The 17,247-nt window shown below is 35.8% G+C and overlaps 1 protein-coding gene across 1 annotated transcript in view; it reads right to left on the bottom strand.

Moving 5' to 3' along the window:
• The window catches only part of PPP1R12A (protein phosphatase 1, regulatory subunit 12A), a 76,638-nt gene that overhangs the window by 38,479 nt on the left and 20,912 nt on the right, over positions 1-17,247 (bottom strand). The window contains exons 3-8 of the mRNA XM_009327523.1: positions 11,818-11,977; positions 10,258-10,402; positions 7,262-7,336; positions 6,730-6,818; positions 6,444-6,599; positions 3,121-3,250 (exon numbers count right to left, since the gene is read on the bottom strand). Coding sequence (XP_009325798.1) covers positions 3,121-3,250; positions 6,444-6,599; positions 6,730-6,818; positions 7,262-7,336; positions 10,258-10,402; positions 11,818-11,977 — 755 coding nt within the window. The remainder of the gene's footprint in view (positions 1-3,120; positions 3,251-6,443; positions 6,600-6,729; positions 6,819-7,261; positions 7,337-10,257; positions 10,403-11,817; positions 11,978-17,247) is intronic.

The raw sequence follows: 17,247 nt of genomic DNA, 5'->3' as shown, positions 1-17,247 counted from the left end.
CATGAGATGCAAACTTAGAAACATGCAAATCCAGTATCAACATTTTGATTAAATATGTTATTTTGCAACCTGTGCACACCAGAACCTCACCATAGATTTTTCACCCTTATTGGGCACAAGAACAATGCCAGTTTTGCGCAAGCCCTGCCTCCATGATGCAGGATCTACTGACTCCACGACAGGCATGATAGGAGGAATGAAATCATACTAAAGCCAATTAAGACAAGACAAAGATGAAGATTGAAAGAATGGAAAACAAACAAAAAAAAAAGGTTGTTTTAAAACCACATGGTTTGTTCCTACGTTTATGTTATGTAGCTCTTCATTACAGCACAAAATACCAAAAAGCAGTAAGAGACTTAAAACCTTAGTAACAGATTCTTATTAAACACAACACAGCATGTTTAGCTAATTTAGAGACAGAATTACAGTTTGCATAGAAGAGGACAGCAAAGTCTGTTGACCTAACAAGGTCCATGGCCTAAATCCTCCTATGGCTGAGAATACTGGGAGATTCACACCAACATACCTCTTATCTTCTTATCATATTTCATCCATATGCCTTAATCACATCCCATGCTAGCTTAGCTATCAAACCCGTATCTTCATTCCCAAACTTGCCTTACTTCAGTACCCTCAGACAGAAAGCAGCATTACTGAATGCCATATAGACTGAAGAAAACCTAAATTCAAGCTTAGTACACTGCATCTGCACCACATGTGAGCAACATACGGTTTGGCCATCTACGGTGTAAAAGCAGAAGAGCAGCTGCAGTAGCACAGATGGTGCAAACCTGAAAAGGCAGGTGCAAGAGTAGGTGCAAGATCACACATACAGTGGTGTTTTACTTTCATTAGTAAAACCAGTTTAAAGCCTTTTTGTTCATTGATACGAGCTGCAACTGCTTCTCTAGATCACACGTACATGCTGTTACACGATGATCAGTCTTGATATAAATGTGCATTTATTTTGTAGCTACAGAAGGCCCTGAATTTTTCATATACAGTATTAGAAAGATAACTACCGTTTACTTTTAACCTGCACCTTTTACCTTTAAGACCAAAAGATAAGCCATTAATTACCACATAATAAAATTAGAACTAAATGCCAGTGTATTAATGATTTATAAAAGGTTATCATTCAGCTTAAAATCATACTTATTTCCTGTTTTTATTAAAAAGTTTCCTCCCTCCATACATCATCATTTAATCACGTACCAAAAAATCATGCCCGTTTGATCATTCAGCTCTGGAAGATCAAGCCACACCCTGGCTAGCAACAATTTGGTAACATCCTATTGCTGAAGGTCATATAGCTTAGAAGGCTTTTGCATGATATAAATAAATTGACTGGAAAGGACAAGCTAGGAAACTTTTGACTTCAAGATGAAGTTCAGACAATTACAAGAAAAATGAGTATCTTAGAATCTCCAGCGTGCAAAGGTAATTAAGTGCAGTAAGAAAACTGGGTGGAGAGCACATCAGTTAAACCCTGCCCAATTGTCACAAATGCTTGCACTGCTGAAGTGATTTAAAAAAAATAAACCATATGAAGTAGGCCTATTTCCTTGCAGTAAAATTCACACTATATATTTGTATTCATTCCAGTTAGGCACAGTTAGCAAACCAGCAATTACTCACACTGTCTTCCCTCCCTCACGCATTTGCTATGGTTTATGTGGAGAACTTAAACATGTGGCTCTTGAGTTCTGTGCAGCTCCTGAGCAATGCAAATGCAGCTCCCGTGACAGAATCGTAATTCCTTACTGAGCCAGCAGGAACCGTTAAGATTAACGTCGGAAGATCACCCTGGAATCTAGCAGACAGCTAGACAGCCCAGCCACAACGCTCAGCGAGGGGAAACAGTAGTCATTCCTGCCGGTGAGCCATGCCCACAATTCCCCTTTCACTCTCATGTTTTTTTGAGATAGATCTTGTGGACATCAGTCACAATGATTTTTGTAAAGTAGCTCTTGGGATCAGGAAGGTTGGCCCAACCCTGTTGTACAGTATCACATAATATGATGCAGTTGGATAACACATTCCCTGCATCTGTTACATTAAAGTGTGCTTTGTAAGATGACTCATCATTAGGTTCTATTGCGAATATGAAAGTGTAACTCCAGTAAGCTCCTGTGAGCTAAATACAATACATACTATTCGCCCAGCAGTACGTCTACTCTCCCTACTGTGGCTTCAGTATATCGTGGCTACCATTTCTCCTGAACACGCTTTGCAGAAGCACCAGTAGAGTGTTACGCTTTGATTATGACGTTTATAGAAAAGTTGTAATGATTGACAAAGGAAGCCTTACTGGCTTACTATCCAGTTTGCTTAGATATTCTGAAAGTTTGACTTGTATACCACCTTCTGACTATGCATTATTATCTACTATAATTTTTTGCCTCAGGGATACATATCTTCCCTTTGACAAGCAAAACTAAAATTTATTCCAATTATTTTTCCACAGCTGTAAAAAGCTTCCTGCATGCAATAGGGCTTTGCTAGGTGTGTTTTTGAGCTGTGCATTGAATAAATCATGTGTCCCAATTCTCTAGCTTATCCATGAGGTCCTAACCATACTGAAATCAGGGTTGGGACCTACAGCACTTTCTACTTCTTGTTTCAGGTATCATTTTCAACTTCTGTGCCTAAGCACTAGCTGAATGCTTCTAAGGACTCCTGAAAGTACCTTAGTCACGCCTGCCTCCCTTGTCTTTAGTGCATCACAAATATAGGCACAGAGAGAGACACTAGAACTGTAGTTTCTAAAAATTTTGGAGGAGTTTGGCATAGAAAAGGCTTTCAAAAGATGAAGTTTAGTTTCAGAAAAACAAGAACTCCAGTCACTGTGCAACAGACTTTTGCTTTTTTAAAAGGGTCTTATGTTCAGCTATGTCATAGTTCTGTATTTTAGATCCCTGTTTAGAATCAAAACCATTCAAAATTTAAAAAAATTGAAACAGCTTCTGCAGAAAAACACAAAATATTTTAGGAATCTGTGCATATTTTCATCAATTCACTGGATAACCCAATCCAGTTCTTATACAAGAATCAAAAACCGTATGCTTACACAGAACAACAGAAATCTAAAATCATGAGAAAGGTATTTTATTTTACCTTCTTAACAGGTGATGTAGGTGCCCCTTGGCCACCGGCTACTGAAGGCGCTGTCATAGCTACCGATGCTGATTGTGTACTTGTGGTATTTGCATTATTAGTTACAGCTGCCAAGGTTTTGGTCTTATCGCCAAAATATTTACAACATTTTCATTTTCATTTTCCATTCACAATTTCTTCACTTCTACAACACAGAGTTGAATTTCGTTTGAACAGATTTGACAGTCAACTTTCCCAACAGCATTTTATTATTTATAATAAAATGCCTCAGTGTTTGCCCCCTCACTCCCAAATGTGTATCTTAGGTCCATCTTTTTTCCATAACGCTCATGCATACAACATTTTTCTTTGTCACTCAGCAAGTGTTAAACACTCAGAGATGCAGAGACAGAACCACAGAATCATTCAGGCCGAAAGTGACCTCAGTAGGTCACCTAATTCAGCCTCCAGCTCAAAGCAGGGTCAGTATTGCATACAGACCAGGTTGCTCAGGGCTTTGATGAGTCAGATCTTGAAAACCTCTAGAGACAGAGATTCCACAGCCTCCCCAGACAGACTGTATTTTAGTAGATGGCTAATGGCCGTAAAAATTTAACAGCAGGAGGTATGTTGGCATGTAATAGTTAATTTGAACTACAGAACATGCTAAATCAAAGTAAAACATTTATTCTTGGATAACCGTGTATGTTGAGTACAAAGAAATAATCAACTGCACTGAGAATCCAGCCAGGGATTCCACTCAGTAGAATGAGCTGAGGCAGGGACTTGCCTTCCAGAGCTCTGACTTTCATTTTGCTTCATTCCTTCTTTGTCCCTTGTTTTTCCTACCTAAGTTTCACTGTCCACCTACTCCATCCTCTTCTGCTTTGTCCTTTCTGCCCATATTTGTTCCTCTGTCCTTCGCCTGTGTACCTTAACCCTTCTCACACAAGCATACAGAAAATGTCATGGTTGTGATACAACAGCTGTTGCCACTGCACTTGCTTGAGCTTCATAATGTTACACCTCACTTCTGTTTCACCTATTCAAATTGCATATTCTTTGGAGTAGGATGCTACATCCTATCTGTGCAGTATGGAGCAACACGGGTTCAACCCCCATTGGTTTTGGCCCTACTGTAAACATACCTTTATGTCTACACCACCCATACAGCATAGGAGCAGTTAATTGAGAAAGTATGCAATGTTTTCATACAGCGTTCTCATATCTAACAGTCAAATTCAGCAAAGTACCAATCTATGATTGGAAATCATATAATTAATGGTATTGCTGTTACACACTTGTTTTAGTTATGGACATAGTTGAACAGATGTTTTGAATAATTAATTATGCAGTAAACAAATAAAAATATAAAAAATCAGCTTACATGACTAACTGTGCACTTAATGGAAAGTTCATTTTAAACACAAGTGAAAATAAATGGTGGTAAACTTCTAGGTCATGATGATAAAAAGTTCAACAGGGCAATGCAGAATGACAGTACGTTTTGAGATGATGCACAGGCAGCTCTGCTGTAAATTTGCGAATGAGTAATACAGCTTTAAAATATACAGAAAACCTGAACTGCTGAAAATTTTATTTTTCAGCTTGTTTCCCTGTCCTCCAGGAGATGATAGCTTCATATTCGTATTTCCCTTCTTGGACTTACAGACAGAAATGCATTTATTTTTAAACTGTGTTCTCACATAATCAATGAAACAGAATGTAAGTTTTAGGAAAACATTTCCAACATCCCAATAGATTAGAAATCACAGTTTCCAGTACTTCAGAATACTGAACACTGTTAAAATATTTTACAACCAGAATGCTTCTTATAATCTTCAGATTTTTCGCTAGAAAACTACCTTAAGCTGAATAATGGGAAAAAAGAGAAAGTACAAACTTGGAATTTAGAGATGCAGCTCTACAGGGAAAAGCTTAAAGTTTAGCTTGCCAAATAAAGTATGATAAAACCTTGTTGATATTAAAAACCCCAAAGTTTACATAAATTAATTCTTGTGTCACAGTCAAATTTTCCTGGCACAAACTATCTACTGGTAACGAAGAGAACACAGTTACCAGAGTCACAAAGTTCAGGAGACATTACAGTTAGTTCAGTGACTGGGAAATTACTACATGTTATATATTACAAGTGTTTTGAGTTTACCAAAGCTCAATCTCTGTAAATAAGGGATGCAAGTATACTAAGTTGAAAGACTGATTACAAAGTTTGACAGACATTTTTTCCAGCTTAACACTGAAATGCTGGTTTATTTCAAAATACAAAAATAATTAAAACATAATAGTTTGGTTTCACAACTTATTTTTACTTCTGCCTATGTTAAAAATTTATGATACATTGGTTAGCTCTAAAATCCCTCCTTAGCCTTACCTTTTCAGGTGAAGAAATTGGAAAGAATGTTTTAAAATGAGAACTGACAGCTCACCAAAAAGGGTTACTTATTTTAAAAGTGTAAGTATAGAATATTAACAAGATATTTCTAATGACATCTGCATCTATGTATTGTATTGCTGCACTGTAATTCTAAAATTCTTTATTAGGATTGAACATACATCTTTAAACACTGATTGTCTGACATTTGTTTTCTGATTTGAAAGAAAAAGATGCTATGCTGTTCTTACATCACTACTTGCTTTAAGACTCCGATAATTGTTCAAGGAAAAAAAAAAGCTAAATTCCATTGGAGAGAGAAGTACAGAATAATGTGTTTCTTTGCATACAATTCCAAACTTTTCAAAGGACATTCCTCTTGAAATGAAATTGTATATGAAGTAACTGTTAACATTAAAATAGCACCTTTAAAAGTTTATTTCAATACACGCTGAATAGTAAATATATGCACCGTTACTTTATGAGTACCTGAGTTAAGATTGCCAGATTAATTGGTATTTACTTCAGGATGGCAAGAACAAATGAGAATGTTTGCACTTCTGCTGTTCCAATCTCTATACCAGTTCCACAAGCAAACACTTCATTTCTGATTTGATCTTCTAACTTCTTCAGTGTTTTCTGACATGCTACTTAAGGCTTAGATTATTCCAACTATTTGATTAAAAGTATCAATTGCTAAATAGCCAACCAAATAAGTAGTTTAATAGCTTTAATCTAAATAGCCACCAGTAAAAACATCTTTTTGATATCTCTGTTATGCCTTGACTTTAGAAATATATAAACCTGCTTTAAAATGATTGGAAGCTTAGTGGAATGCAGAAGAATAAGTGAAACTTAAGATACTTAACTCTGTATATTAAATAATGGCATTAAATAAGTAAATTCATAAACCAAAAACTTAAAGACAGACAATACTCCAAATAATGTACCTGTCTCTGCTTCAGATTCTGAGTCATCGTCCTCTTCCTCTTCACTAGAACAACTGGATTCATCCTTCTTTCCCTCTTCTTCCTCATCTGCTTTTTCTTGCTCCAGAGACTCTATACTAGATGCATTCTTTTCTTGCTCCATAATCAATGTCTCTTTACTGAGTTTGAAAAGAAAAATACTTACTAAGTTCCAAAAAATTTACTAAAGTCTGTCAAGTAGGACTTTGTGACAGCTTTTAAAGTTATCTTTTTTTACTAAGAGCTTGTTATTTTTCCTAGTTTACTTACTTTTTGAATGTTTTCTGTGTCTGGTTATTATCCATGTTGGCTGTGGATTCAATTAGGGGAGATTTCTTTTCCCGTTTTTCACTATGAAGCTTCAAAACATACAACATGATGCAGTTAAATTGACAGAATGGTTATCAGTGTGACAAAATTAGAGAAGATTTCCCTCCATTTGTAACTACTACAAACACTAGAACGTGCATAAGCTTTCGAAGTGTCAAAGCTCAAAATTCTAAAATCTCAGAAACTGTTATTCCAAGTAAGTTGTTCATTGTTGATGCTTCAGATCACAAAAAACCTGCTGGAGAACGCAAGTAGAAGAGCACCTTCTTTCTTCCAAGGCTTTTTGGTCACCATAATTGACCAAGTAAGGGCATGAAGTAACTTTTGAGATGACTGTGGCATTACCTGAATTCAAGCCCCAAATCAAACCTTTGTTTTTAATCTATATGCTCCTCTGAGCTGTGTACCATAATCATATGTATAATGAAGTATAACATATATATATATATATGCTTATATGCAAAAGGCCTACCAGATTCTGCTTCTTTTGTAATTCTTCTAAATATCCTAGAATATCTTCATCTGCCACATCAAACGCTGTCTGCCCCTGGAGAAGGGGAAGAAGTAAAACACCATAATTGTACAGCAGAATTCAAGTATAACGGATTACGATGCCTTATCTCATGATGATGCAGGTAAGGAGCACATTCAAAGAGAGAAATAAGAAAGTATAAGCCAAGCTCTATTACAAACTGTTAGTCTGTCAGTAGTTGAAAACAATTTTGCAATATTACTTTTTCTAGGTAATTGAAACAGAAACATCTACACCTGATGAGTAAACACGTTTTTTAAGAGATAAAAACATGACCTCAATAAAATTTTGCTGTCCTTTGAAGGAAAAAGCTATCAAGGAAAATAAAATAGATTGAAAGAATATGATTCTCACAATACTAGTCCCGAACAGCTATTCCAACGGCAGTCGTATGGATGGATACTGAGCAGTTCAGTATCCTGTCCATCTTAGGCTACCATATACAGCTTGGTTTTTTAAAGTTTAAATTATTTAAGCAAGCTATACTAAATTTAAATAGTCACACTTTCACATTTTTACAGTAAAACTGTATTTCACATCTTACATTCCATTTTAGAAGAGATCTGCTACAACCATTTGTTCTTATCCTCCCTTAGTGTATGATTTCCATGGGACATGTACTTGAATAAACAGATCATAATGTGAATCATTAACACAGAGTAATGCTGTCAGCTGGAATTTCTTCAGCTTGCTGTATCTTACATCTACATAGTCACTGCAATTCTCGACTAGACCATATGCCCACAGGACATAAGATTCTATCTTTAAGGTCTGAATTGGTAAAGATCTCAAAAATTCCTCCTCTTCATCTCTACCTGAAGACGAGAAGGGCTGAAGCTCACATAGTTTCACAAAGAAAGCCTGACTTACTTTGATACTGCAAGACAACGTTTTGTATTTGGAAGTTTGCATTCAAATACAAGAAGGCTGGAATCTAGGCAAAGTCCTAGATCCATTGGTATAAATGCAGCTGCACCAAAATGCTGGGTGGATATACTGAAGTGTTGGGAGAATCATGACAAGATCAGTCAAGTAAGTGCTTCTGTACAATAACCAGCAATAAAGACAGAGCTGTCATTTAAAAGTGGTCACAGCAGCTTATAAAGATAATTAAAGGTGTACATATTTGTCTCTGCTTATTTCAGTTTCTCAAAACATTAACTAAGGGCAAACATATTCCTAATTACACTGTGAAGGCTATCTTAACTGGTTAGAAAGGATGGACCTTCAAACCACTGATTTTCACATCCATAAAACTTCTGACCATACAGCAGAAGCACATGCACCTTTCAACAAGCACTACCCAAAACAGCATGAGGGCCTCTGACATGTGAACTATTCCATTTAGTATAACACAGCACTAACCCAGAAACTAAACAACGAAATTATCTCAAGTTTATATTTGCATTATGATTACAGTTTTTAATCCAGCCTTCTACTTTTAGGCAGCTATTAAGTCAGTTTATTTCCAGAACGTATGAGTTAGACCTACCTTGACCACAAAAAGTTACTTTGCAAAAAAGCCGTCGTAGTTGGAAGGTTATCTCTAAACCCAATCCATAAAAATTAATACCTGAACTCAAGTGCCTAAAAAATAATAGCTGAGTTCTCTGAGATGTTAAGCACCTACAACTGAAACCAAATCCAGAGGAGTTTTCAATCTTCATATCTCCAAAAGCAAAAATGCTTACTGGCTTACTTAAGAACACAACAGGCAAAACTTTCCCAGCTTGCACAGACAAGCCCATAAACCAAATGAAACAGCTTATATCTCTCTCTACCTCCTTTATTCTTATTCTTGCCCCAGTTGAGTGGAGCATACTTTCATGAGAGTGCTCTCTGGAACACCACCCTCCACATTCTCACAACCCCAGTAAAACGTCTAACAGATAACTTGATAAACTGGCTTCAATTAATTGCACCAGCTTTTGATTGTCTGATACAAAATACAGTTATACAGCTGATATTTAGAAGTTCTATAAGCATACAGAGACAGAGTTGAAGCTATTTGAAATTTAATGCCAGGTTTCATTGGTTTTATTATAAGCAACCTTGATTTCTAAAGAAGAAAAAGTCAACAAAGACTAAACATGTTAAGCAGTAGTTTTGCCCTTATACAGAGTAAATGCTTGCTAATTCATGATCTGCATCTGCATATTTCCCTAATTTATTTTTAAAAGTTTATGAAAAAATTCAGTGAAGAATCAATTTTAAAAGTTGGGCAAGTAATTTACATATACAGTATTGACAGAAATTGGAAGCAGATCAGAATCTATCTGTAAAACACAGTGCAAAGAGAAGAAAGAGAGCTTCAGCACTTACACAGTTGAATGAAAAGGTTTGGATCCTTGTGATGCCTATGTGAATCATGAAAATATTTATATATGTTGGGAGCAAGATCTTGCAAAGCCAGCAAGCTATGCAGGCCTTTGTGTAAAAGTTGAGAAAATATAGCTTAGGAAGCATTCAAGTTACGTCTCGGGAGTCCAGAGATGCCTACAAGTTTCTTCCAGCGCACCAAAACCAGCATACAGTGATAACTCTTTACTATGCCAACACAATTTAAGAGTTAAAACACTACCCAAAGGCATCATCATTGTCTTCAGTGATCAAATGAAAGCCTGTATGCAATCCATCAAGTCACTAATTTTGTACCTCTGAAATGTCAATAAACCCGTTCTATTTTGAATTTCCCTGTCAAAGACTACATGTATCATTTAATATAGAACTAAGCATAAAGTCGGCCTAGAAATTAATTTAGACAATCAAGAGAATTTAGTTTGAAACACAAACATGCTGTTTTGACAAAACATGCATTATATAAAGCTCCACGTACAGTAAACAGCAGTTTATCATCACTTTTCTTACCCTGGCTTCTAAAGTCACTTTAGAGACCAGAACTTTGTATCTTGACAAGGATTACATAAAAATCCTACCACTTTGTTGACAGCCTCCATATCACATAGGTTTTCCACTAAAATGCGACATGCTTCTTCTTTACCCCAGTGAGCAGCAGCATGAAGTGGTGTCCAGCCATCATAATCTTTAATATTTACATCGTAGCGAGCCTGTATTAAAAGCCTAAAGAAATTTAAAGAATTAGATCTTGACACTGCTGACAGGGACAAATAAACTGTCGTAAAATCATAAAGTTATTCTACAATAATATCCTTCTCCTTTTTCATCATACATATTTTAGTTGGGCTACTGACAATTGATTAATTTTATTTCCTCACAGAAACATTTGCCTTTTCATTGTTCAGTAGGTATATGTATTTTTAAGGAAAATCCAAGAAAAATAGCCTTTTCCATTTTCTTCTTTATTCAATTCCTCTTCATTCAAAGTCCACTGTTTCTATACAGTTAGATATTTTTCTCTACATGTGCAGTAATAGAGAAAAGCCCTTTTAAGAAAGGAAAGCTGTAAAATGTCAAAAATTTTTAGATACAGTGTTCTTACCTAGTAAATTATTAAAACCACCTCCTATTCTAATATTAGTTGCTTCAAGCTGTTAAGTCTAATATTAGTTGCTTGAAACTTGCATCTCCTCCTGTCATTAACATTTGATGTTCTAACAATCTAGTATTTACGTGCTTCAATTGCTCTCTGAGAGGGAGCAAAGCTCCTCAAACAGAGGATCTGGTTTTCAGCCTGCATTCAACACTCAAATTCAGCATGGTTCTGACGTGAGTGTCAAAGTGGCAATGGACACTTAACCTGACAAACAGTTTTGTGTAAAGGGCTATCAGCTCTCTGAAACACTGTCTGTAATTATTAAAAATCACATAACCATGAAATATTCTCAAATAATTATCTCCATTTCTCAAGAGCCAATATGCTTATAGTAATATCCTGCAATGAGTCAACTTTCACACATGCTCAGCTGCAAAGTCTTGCAGTCTTGCATCCTACACAGAGCCCACATTTTTGATGATTTGAAGCCATCTCGAAAATTGCCTGCACATATATTTTTCCCCTCCTAGGAAAAGTACATGGACTAGACTACAAAAAAGACACTAACTGGGAGAGCTAACACACACACACACACACACACACCAGTTATAGATATAATTCCCTTACAGACACACATTCTAAAATAAAAATTATTCTTTCCCAACAGAGTAATTTCTCTTCATCATGTTGAAGCATCAGGGTTTTCTGAAGCAAATTCAGAAAAGGTATTAAGCTTGTTTACACAGTTGGCTTTAGAAACAGGGCAAGTTTTTTGTCAACTTTCTTCTTTTAAATAAGTATTCAGGCTCAATATGTACACTGTGTTCACATTCTGAATGACTTAACACAGAAAGCTAACAGCATCATGATTTGAGTGCTTGAAAACATAAAATTGAACTTTGAGGAAAAGATAGTTCTAGAGATTGTTATTTTCCAAGATACAATCCCTAAAAGTCAGAATTGTCCAATCCTATCAATTCCAAGCAGCATTACATCAACAAGACAATCAAATATGAAATATTTCCATTTAAACCACACTTACTTTAAGACTTCTGTATAGCCTTTAGCAGCAGCTACATGAAGTGCTGTACCACCAGATTTTGCATGCCTGACATCATTTATATGGCCGCTGTTGAGCCACTGTCTTGCATCTCTTAGCATTATTCGTTCTTCTTCTTTTCGAGCTGCCTCTATATCAACACCTAATTCAGATAGGGAGGGGGAGAGTGGAAGAGAGGACACAAAATATTTTAGTTCAAATACTTCGATTTGATTATGTAACAAATCTTACACCATGTTTATGTGATACAATAAAATAACAGCTAAACAATATGAATAATGTTCATAGTTAGATATGAATATCTTTTTGAAGATGAACCCCAAGAGGTTATGGAAACATTCATTATTGCATGACACTCTGCATGCATAATGCAGTTTTTTCCAAAAGAAGGGGGAAAAAAAAACAAACAAGAAAGCTACTAAAACTGGCTCTTCAATTTTAAGCATGTCTACCATCACAGCAATAATCACTGAAGTAACCTGTTAAAAAATGAGAAAAATTATATTTTAACTTTCTAAGCACCAAAATATAAGTCTGGTTTGATGTATCTGTAGAAAGTAGAAAACAGCTACAATTTTTTTACAAGGAGCTATCTATGGGAAGAGGAACTGCCTAGCTTCTCAACATTGATGAATACTTACAAGAAAGACAGAGCTATATTTTTTATACTTTCTAAAGCATATCTCGTTAAAACCAGTTTGTCTTTTATCACTGCGAAACAGAAACCTCATACTCAAATAGCCAAGCCTTTGGAAATCTCCCTTCATATCTCAGGTGAAAAAAACCAAAAACACTGAAACTTTTAATAGTACATCTCACAAAAAATTATCATACACTGATGAAAAGGGAGGAACACAATTTAACATTTACAAGTACACACATCAGGTTAAATAGATTGGAAAAAAACCCCAGACCCTGAATGAGCAAAGCAAAGCATGTATTTGCAAGCATTTCTTAATTACTATCACATGGAGTGATCTAAAGAACATAGCAGGAAAGGGGTCTTGAAGAGAACTATGCATGAGCATTGCTCTATCTGTGCTGACTGAACAGTGACAGCTTTGTGAGGAAAAGGGATTTAGGAATTGTGGTCATCAAGAGCACAAATTACATCTGGGTTGACCTCCAACAGAAAATGAGTGGGCCAACCTTCAGCAAAGTTATTTTATGTCTAGATTTGTCTAATCTTAGACACTGGTATGCCGGGACTTGGGAAATATATACTGTTCTTCTGAATTTTTAATTTCTTGTGGAGTAAAGCGTTAACTTGGACATCATAAAAACAAGTGAAATCTAGAAAGAGGTACTGATTTACTAGATAAAACCACAAACTTCAACAGTCATCCTTGTAGCCTATAAAATAGAGGTTAAGATGATTTTTAAAACACTTGAGATAGATGCCCCTTGACTCAAATCTAATTCTTTGCTGAAGCTTCATCTGTCCCCAAACTGTTTTTCTCCAGCAAACATGTTTCTATCACATAACTCTCCTAACTAATCAAAGCACAACAATATAAAGCAGACCGCAAACAAGACTATGCAAAGCTAGAACACCTCTTTTCAAAACTACTCTACATAATTAATGAGTTTTAATTAATTTTCAAAGTCTTTATAATGAACAGCAATTTCAGGCTGTGACATCTTCAAAGAAATTGTGAGCTATTCATCGTTTACAGGGTGAATGGATCCCCAGAATATGGAAACCAAATTAAATCCAACTTGACTGTTGCCCATTTAGACATGCAGCAGAAACTGAGCTAAGGGATGAAGTGGCCTTCATTAAAGAAATTATTAATATCACAAAATGAAAAGACATACATAACAGAGATGATCATATGTAGTGCAATGCATCATTCTATTATGTAAAACATGATAAAACTGATTATAATAAAACAGATTCATCAACCTCTTACCAATCCACTGGCAACTAGAAAGCCAGAGCAACAACCTGGCAAACTGAAAGCAATTTTATTGGGCACTGCTGAAATACTCTTAAGGCAGTGGATACCAGGCTGATATATCTATTACATTACGTATGAATTAGTATTTCACAGATGCTGCAACTCCCCAATTATACAGCAAGAAAAGCCTTGAAAATGACATGCCGAAATCTAAATTTCCTGAAATGCAGAAAGAAGGAATGTAACTATTACATGCTTTTGGAAACACAACAAGTTATTTGTTTGGTTTGCAGAAGCATATGACAGTGCTACAACAGAGCTCACTTCTTTTTTATTATTCTTCTGTCAATTCACACCATAACAGATATTCCATGTCTACAAATATGTAAAAAAAAAAAAAAGCATTTAATTAAAAAAAAAAAAAAACACCACACAACCACAAAGAAACATCAGTTGGAGAAAAGATTCTGTTCACTAAGCAAATCTGGTAAAACATTATGCTAAGTACAGCTGAAAAGATAAAACTTTACTAAGTATCATAAAATAACTGAGGCAGGTTATACATTAAGTATTTTAAGCAGCTGACTGAATTCCTAGACTCATCTACTTAATCAACTAAAACAATCATTTCAGTCTTGGCAACTTAATAAAAATTAATAGAATTACATTTTATCAGAAACTGATGAAATCCCATTAATCTGGAGGCTAAATCTGCAAGATGCAGGAAGACACAAAAGACTGTTGAAGCACTAAGCAGTGGAAAAAGCTAAAATGTACTTGTTTGAAAGAAGCTGTGGTAAAAATTAAATACACGGAAGTTTCTAAAACTCTCTCTCTCAAGACAACCCATGACTAAATAAATCTGAACAGAGATTAAATTTTACATATCTAATAATCTTTATAACTCTGACAGATATGAAGAATGAAAACCAGGAACTTTGAATCAGTAACGTATTGATAATCACCTATTCTCATTCCTCCAGAAGGCTCCTACATATTGATGTATGAACTACTGCAAATTGTAACCTCCTCGAGCCTTCGCATCTGCTTGCCTTTCAGAATGACACAGCAGTGCAGATCAGCAGATCCTGGGAAAATAATTCTCTAGAGTACAGTCATTTACATGTCAGTGTTGCCTGCAAAACACTACTATGCAAATAAATAGTTTATATATCATCTGTTAGTCACATTTATGTCCATCCCCTTTTTGCATGCCTGAGGTCTAACTGTGAATCCTTATCAGCATGAGTAACCTCCACCTGAAGAATCCAACGTAAATTCCTCTCAGTATAAAACTGTTCATGGGTGTGGCTGGTCGTTCTGAGGCACTTTTGTATAAAGGAAGAACAGAGAAAAAGTTCTTCCCAAACCCTGATCTTGAGCTTCTAACGGTTCATGTCTAAGCATACTTTCCAGGTATGCCTAAAGACCCAAAGAATTATGTCAAAATAGCAATGCTTTTGCAGAAAAAGTAACTAATACTGAATATAGACTTCTATCATTATCACAGACGATTGCATTTCTGAAGCCCAAACAAGACATAATGGCTGCAAAGGACTAATGGCTGCATCAATACGTTATTTTACAAGACAGTAAATTTCTGATCATATTTCAACAGAAGAAAGTAGGAGAATCTTGGCAATCTAAATAAAACACCCCACATGAATAACTGGCATGAAAATGGGAATTGAACTTCGTGTCATAGAAAAAAGCCCCTCTCTGAGATAAGCTAACTACAATTCCCATTATTAACTAGAGAAAATGGAATGTAAACAGCCTTTATTATACCTTGTACGGACCTTTCTCCTTGCTTTTGTTTTCCAGACTCTATTAAGATATCAGGGAAAAAGAAAATGCTCGTCATACATTTCGAACACTTTCTTCATACGGCCCATAGATGGCAATGCGCTGCCTCCCAGCTCAACTTCAGCTGGAGTATTCGCTCACAACACTAGCACACTTAACTTCTGGCAGTCTAACAACTTCCTAAATCATTAATAATTTATCGCTAAATGCTTTCATTTTTTCTGATCAACAAGTGTTATTCAACAGTTCCAAACAGGTTTGAAAACAGTGTGCCATTCAATGAGCATTTAATGAAATTCAGCATAAATTTAAATGCTGAATCATTGTTTCAGGACTCCTCAGCCATATAAAGGCATGTTTCCTAGATACTGCATGGAAGATCAACCCACTTTTTACTTCATGTAGTGAATGTTTATATACAAATGTAATAGTTTGCATTTTATCCACATAAACAAAGCTGAGTTAAGCAACACATCAGAGAAAGTCTCGTTACATTTACCTACAATTAAGAATGAGGAACATTTGCTTCTCCTCAGAAAAGGAGAAGTAATCTCTCTAATACTGAATAGCTACCATGCTGGATCATGAACTCCTGATTCACCTCACGTCACTTCTCCCCACTAACTCACCTCCCGAGAATGTTTCCTATAATTCAAAATAACTGCTTAAGCAGTTAAAAATAATTTTAAGAGGACATCTGATGATGAACAACTAAAAAATCACTTCAAACCATAACACTTAACCCTACTCAAGACCTGAGGAGAGGCAACATTAAAAACTGGTCAGGGCTAGCTGGAACTAAAGCGATAGCCAAGCAACATCTCTCTCAACTCTGCTAGCTTTCACCAATGCAAATGAAAACTTCACACTACTGGGAAAAGACAACTTCCACAACTACAAAAAGTTGAAACATTGCAGAGTAGAAACATAAGGGATCATATCAAGAAGCTGGGAATAACAGTATTTTAAATGAAGATACAGAATTCTGTGGATTGCAGTGGCATCTATATACACGGGGTTGGCCCATGATAAAGATATCAGCCATATGGAGAAACAACAAAACAGGTCCTAAGAGAAGTTTTTTGTGTAACACAAGAAATAGTTAAAACACGTGGCATGCAAAGGGAATAGTTGTTCAGCGCTACTGTGGAATAATTTGCATAAAATACCTAGTTTTTCTATTTGTGAAGTGTTCATAACTGTGTCAAAAAATCTTTACACCTTACTAGACAGTGTATGTAATTTACCTTCTCACAAAATATAAAACTAAGCTAGGTTTTAAGCTTAAAAAATAATTAAGCCAATAATTTGCCTTTGAAGAAAAATTAAGAAATAAACAAGAAATTCCCCTTTGTAGGAAAATGCTTTTCTTACTATCAGAGTGCTATGGCTTCACTTATAGAGTAGCTACTCCATTAGTTCAGAACTACTGTATAGTTCATTGTATCAATAGGGTCCCGCTGTATTCTCAGCAGAACACAAGGTGGCCTTGTCTGGGGATCTGCGGCCCACAGCCTGAACCAAGGGTCACAATTTAGAAGTGTCACATATAGAGATCAGAGTAACTGAAGAAAGAAAGATATTAGATAGTAGTAATACAAAAGGTCTCTTCTTTCATGTCCAACACGCCTTACAACAGAACTTGTAAAACAAGAAGATTAATTTGGGTCACTGACCATCTCCTCTCCAGACAGGTCAGATTTTG

The sequence above is a fragment of the Pygoscelis adeliae genome, unplaced genomic scaffold (assembly GCF_000699105.1).
Source record: "Pygoscelis adeliae isolate BGI_AS28 unplaced genomic scaffold, ASM69910v1 Scaffold113, whole genome shotgun sequence".
NCBI classification, from domain to species: Eukaryota; Metazoa; Chordata; class Aves; order Sphenisciformes; family Spheniscidae; genus Pygoscelis; species Pygoscelis adeliae.
Note: the sequence above shows the minus strand (reverse complement) of the source record. Positions and strands in the feature narration are given on the sequence as shown.